We start from the raw sequence: 5,749 nt of genomic DNA on the forward strand, positions 1-5,749 counted from the left end.
GGCCCCGGCGGGCGCGCCTTGCTCAGCGGGCAGCGCTGCGGGGCTCTGCTTGGCTTCCAGGGGGTGAAATTGCAGTCACTTTATTGACGGGGGTGTGGGGCTCCCATTCGCTCTGGTCTCGGTAGGAGCCGGAGCTGCATCCGGCTCTGGCTCGGTCGCCCGGCTCCATTGGCCGCTGGGATGTTTGTTCCCCGCAGCCTCCGCGGGCCGGGCTGCTAGGGGGCTGGAGTCACCTTGGCGGTTTTGGAGACACATGGCCTGTCCCCGCCTGGATCCACCTGCTCCTCACTCCGCAGCTGCACCCTCAGAGCCTCAAAAACTCCCCGAGCCCCGCACGGCCGCGTTGGCATAGGAAAAGGTTCTTAATTTTAAACACTGGACCGAAAAGAATTCACAGCAGCTTATAAACATGGACCTTTGAAATGGATCTGGTGAAAGTTTGATTCTTACTGTCACGTCTTAAAAATGGCAAAGACAGACTCTCCTGCCAGAGTGAGAAATTTGCATTATTGTTGTTCTTCTCGGTTTCACATTTCCGTGCCAGCCCGGGTCAAACTTCCTGCTCCGCAGTATGTTTTCCTGCCTGGAGTTCTTTCGTCGCATCTTAAAATGAAATAGGACATGAAGTATAACTGTCTGTCTAACTTAGATTTTCTAATGGTCATAAAGCTTCAAGTAGGAAGATAGCGCTGTAGGTTGAGCTCTGGTTATGATCACAGACGAGAGCGGTGTAGAATGTTACAGCGGCCATCTCTAACTGTGACCAGGGAAAGTAACTTTTTCTTGAAAGGACCTCTTTAATAGATGAAAGGCCGTTTTTTTTCACTCGTCCCACATTTCCACGAGTGACCGTGTTTTATTGATAAACTAGGAAAGCTTCCGCATGGACTCGGTGCCCCGCGTGGGGCTGCGTTGGGTGGAGGGAGGCACAAGGGAGGGAATGGGGGACATTAGTAACGTCGTCAACAATTTTTAAAAATTCTAAAAAATAAAGCATCCTGTCCCAATTGGACGCTCCAGAACCAGAAGGTGTGGTGAGCCAGCTCGGCCACAAGGGGGCAGTGTCTTCACGAGCACAGCGAGTCCCCTTGGAACACCACCCTCGGGGCCTGCAAACCTAACATTCCTTGTTGGCAGAGCCCCGCTCACCGGCTCACCAGGGAGAACAGAAACGTGTGTCCCGAGGCCCAGCCGCCTGCCTGTGATGCGGAACCGATCTTTATTATCAGTCCGTGTGGACGAGACTTTTCAAACGTGTGGCTGGTACCGCTCCAAAGTGCCTTCCGTTCAGACGTGTAGAGTGAGCAGCTCGCGGGAGTTCGGAGGGCGGATGCCTTTCCATCCAGGCACGGGCCAGCGTGGTTTCTCGCCGGCGCGGGAGCTCGAAGCCGCTTTCCCCCGCGGAATCACGTCACCTACGATGCGCTCCGCACGGGCGTGGCCTCTTGATTTCCGTAAAGGCCGCGTGTCTCCCCCGGTTTGGGGGCAGCCCGGTCCGTGTGTGTTTGCAGAGCGATGAGCTCCCGGCCAATGCCTAAGAGAGTTGCATGCCTGGCCTGTTACCCGCTCCTCTTCTCTGGCCTCGGGGATTCTAGGAGGGCCCCCCTGTCCCCAAAGCCCGTTTTCAGTGAAGGGCAGGGTGTCCTTATAAAAGACACCACAGAGATATTAGGGAATCAAAATCAAATCGTGGAGCCCGGCCGGCGTGGCTCAGTGGTTGAGCGTCCACCTATGAACCAGGAGGTCACAGAGTTCGACTCCCGGTCAGGGCACAGGCCCGGGTTGCAGCTCCATCCCCAGTGTGGGGCCTGCAGGAGGCAGCCCATCCATGGTTCTCTCTCACCATCGATGTTCCTATCTCTCTCTCCCTCTCCCTTCCTCTCAAATCAATACAAATAGACATATTTTTTAAAAGCACACCCTGTGTGGCTGGGATGTCCCCTCTGCTGGAGGCACCCCAGAAATAGACCCCAGATGACTTACAGTTTCTCAACATGTGACCCTCCTTCTGGGGTGACAGGGACCCGGGATTCCCTTTCGCCCCCTGGTCGCAGCGAGGCGGGGCCCTTTGCTGCCCGATGATAGGCCGAGGGTCTGTAGTTACACGCAGGAGTCACCGTAAGCGGCGGCCTTTAGTGAAGGCTCACAGGGTGACGCTTCCTGCCCTGAGTCCTGGCAGCCCTGAGTCCTTTGGAGGAAACACGGAGGCCCCCGTTGAGGAGGGACAGCCACAGTCAGTGCTGAGCGGCCCCGGAGAGGATTTGGACAATAACGACTGGGAGGACATCCCTAGGAGGTTAAAAAAAGAAAACAAGGCCCCGACTGATTTGGCTCAGTGGATAGAGCATCGGCCTGCGGACTGAAGGGTCCCGGGTTCGATTCCAGGCAGGGCCTCGGGACACGCGTTTCTGTTCTCCCTGGTGAGCGGGGGCTCCGCCAACAAGGAATGTTAGGTTTGCAGGCCGGGAGGGAGGCGTTACAAGGGGACTCGCTGTGCCTACCTTGATTGCGGGCACATCCCCAGTAGGGGGTGTGCAGGAGGCAGCTGATGGATGTTTCTCTCTCATCGATGTTTTTAACTTTCTATCCTTCTCACTTACTCTCTGTAAAAAATCACTAAAATATATTTAAACAAAAAAGAAAAAGAAAACAAGAACATCAGGAACAACAGAAAGGGAAAGGCAGGGTTAAGTATAGACTTACATGGTAGGATCTGTGGGGATCGGGTTGGGCTCTGAGCACACGTCGTTCGTGTGCCTCCGCGGTGGCCGTCTTCGCTGCGTGTTTGCTGTGAGCATCAGGGTCTCACACCGTCACGTGGTTGTCTGGGTTTAGAGCAAATCACCTGAGCAGGTCATGGAGGCGACGCGTGTGGGCACTGGCGCTCGGGTCTGAGCTCTGGGGGGGAGAAGGCACACAGAACTGATGGGGTGTCCGTCTGTCTCCCCGACAGGGCTCTCTGACGACGCCAAACTCCCCGTCCGTGACTTCCCGCTCCATCACGCTGGGCCCATCGCTCTCGCTGAGCAACATCTCGGGGGTGTCCGTCAAGTCCGACATGAAGAAGCGCCGAGCCCCGCCTCCTCCGTCCCTGCCCGGGGCGGGGCCGCCTGCGCAAGACAAGGCATCGGAGAAGGTAGGGGCCTGTGCTGTTTTGGTTGTAAAGGTGGTCACGGTTTTTTAAATTGTCCTGTGTCTTCCAGGGGCGTCTGAACTTTTTATATGCTTTTTTATTGTTATTTTTTTAAATATACGTTTATTATTTCAGAGAGGAAGGGAGGGAGAGATAGGAACAGCCATGGTGAGAGAGCATCATGGATCGGCTGCCTCCTGCACACCCCCCCACTGGGGGTCAAGGCTGCAGCCCAGGCCTGTGCCCTGACCTGGTATCGAACTATGACCTCCTGGTTCCTAGGTCGACGCTCAACCACTGAGCCACGCCGACCGGGCTTTAATATGCATTTTTAAATTATGTGTTGGTTCCGGGTGACAGCTCAGTGGCCAGACAATCGTATACTTGACACAGGGCTCCCCTCGCTATTCCCAGTGCCCACCTGGCCCGGGCGTCGTGTCACCATCTTCCTGGCTGTTTCCTGTGCTGTATCACCCGCCCCCCCCGCCCCGTGACTGTGGGGGGGACTTCCCAGCTGTGCTCCTCGGTCCCTTCACCCTCCCCCCACCCCCCCTGAGTCTGTTCTCTGCATCTGTGGGTCTGGTTCCATTTGGTTTGTTGCTGAGACTGTTCTCCAGCTTCCACATGTACGTGAAGTCAGGGCACTTGTCCTTCTCTGACTGACTGACCTCACTGAGCAGAACGCCCTCCAGGCCCCTCCATGCTGTCGCAGACGGTCAGCTGTCCCTCTTCCTGCGGCCGAGGGCTCCATGCACACAGCACCGGCTTCTTCGTCCCTCGTCCCCGAGGGCACTGGGCGCCTCCACGGTGAGGCTGTGTGAGCAACACTGCAGTGACCGTGGGGGCGCATGTGCGTTCCAGTTAGTGTTTGGGGTTTTTTGGATAAATTACCGGAAGTGGGACCGCGGGCCATAAGGCAGGTCCATTTCCAGTCTTTTACGGAAACGCCACGCTGTCCCCCACGGCGGCTGCACCAGCCTGCAGTCCCAGCAGCAGTGCACATGGTGATCTCTCCTCCGCATCCTCGCCCACACGTACTCCTTGTTGATTGATTGATTGATTGACTGACTGATGGGGGCCGTTCTGACAGGTGTGGGGTGCTATCTCACTGTGGTTTTGATTTGCATCTCTCTGATGATCCGGGACTTTGAGCATCTTTTCATCTGCCTCTTGGCTGTCTGTGTGTCCTCTTTGGAGAAGTGTCTATCCGGGTCCTCTGGCCATGTTTTCATTGGGTTGTTTGGGTTTTCAGTGTTGAGTTGTATGAGTTCTTCATGCGTTTTGGATCTTAACCCCCTTACAGAGGTGTCACCGGCGGAGATGCTCTCCCGTTTAGCGGTTGTCTCTTTGTTCCGTGGAGGGTTTCCTTTGCTGCGCAACGGCGTTTTCGTTTGAGGTCGTCCCCCTCGCTTACGTTCCTTCTGTCTCCCTCGCCCGAGGGGAAGTGTCAGAGAAAACATTGCTCTTTCAATGAACCGGCCGCTCCTGTGGGAGCTCGGAGCCTGCGCGGCCGTGGGCTCAGCAGGGAGGGTGCTGGGTGAAGAGCTGTGCGCTCCAGGAAGGTGAGGCGCCCCCAGCTTTCGCTCTGGGAGGCGGGCGGGCGACAGCGGCTGTGCCTGTAGTCCTCACAGCCCATGCTCGCCGATCAGCACCATTTATTTATCTATTTATCTATTTATTCAATCCTCCCCCGAGGGTATTTTCCCATTGGTTTTTAGGGAGAGTGGAGGAAAGATGGAAAGACAGAGAGAAACATCGATGTGAGAGAGACACATCTATGGGTTGTCTCCTGCACGCACCCCGACCAGGGCCCAGGCCAGGGAGGAGCCTGCAACCGAGGTCCGTGGCCTTGACCGGAATCGAACCCGGGACCCTTCGGTCCGCAGGCTGATGCTCCAACCACGGAGCCACACCGGCCAGGGCAGCATCATTTTATTTTCAGCGATGCCATTGGGGCAGCGCCACGCTGGCTCCCTGGGAGAATTGCACAGTTAGGACGCCGTGAGGACCTGCCTTCGCTGGGACAGGGATGCCGCACGCTTTGACTGGGGGCGCCCGATGACTCAGAGTCACGGCCACACGGGCCTGTGTGCCTGTTGAGCAGCTCTGTGTGGTGTCACCTTTGTGGGGGGGGGGCCTTGAGTTTGCTGAGCCCCCTTTTCTATGTTTACCTTCTGAGCCCCTTGACACCTGTGCACAGGGCTGTCCTTACCTGCAGACGGCAGCACCTGGGTCCCCGATCTTTCTGTCCCCCCACCCCCCCACCACCGGTTAAGCATTAGGGAGACCTGGCTCGGAATATCAAACTTCCCCCTTCTCTGGGGGCAGGACACTGTTGGACAGTGACTTGGAATGTGACGCTGTAAACAATGTGAAAGTTGCCCGGCCGGTGTGGCTCAGTGGTTGAGCGTCGACCTTTGCACCAGGAGGTCACGGTTCCGTTCCTCGTCAGGTCACATGCCCGGGTTGTGGGGCTTGATCCCCACAGAGGGGCGTGCAGGAGGCAGACGATCAATGATTCTCTCTCATCATTGGTGTTTCTTTTTTTTTTTTATTGATTTTTTACAGAGAGGAAGGGAGAGAGATAAAGAGTTAGAAACATCGATGAGAGAGAAA

General features: G+C 56.3%; 1 protein-coding gene across 1 annotated transcript in view; it reads left to right on the top strand.

Moving 5' to 3' along the window:
- LOC102254371 (protein cordon-bleu) overlaps positions 1 to 5,749 on the top strand; it is a gene marked incomplete at its 3' end in the record, with an annotated part of 74,261 nt that overhangs the window by 25,792 nt on the left and 42,720 nt on the right. Inside the window, exon 9 of the mRNA XM_014530517.1 lies at positions 2,954 to 3,136. Coding sequence (XP_014386003.1) covers positions 2,954 to 3,136 — 183 coding nt within the window. The remainder of the gene's footprint in view (positions 1 to 2,953; positions 3,137 to 5,749) is intronic.

The sequence above is a fragment of the Myotis brandtii genome, unplaced genomic scaffold (genome assembly GCF_000412655.1).
Source record: "Myotis brandtii unplaced genomic scaffold, ASM41265v1 scaffold743, whole genome shotgun sequence".
Taxonomy (NCBI): Eukaryota; Metazoa; Chordata; class Mammalia; order Chiroptera; family Vespertilionidae; genus Myotis; species Myotis brandtii.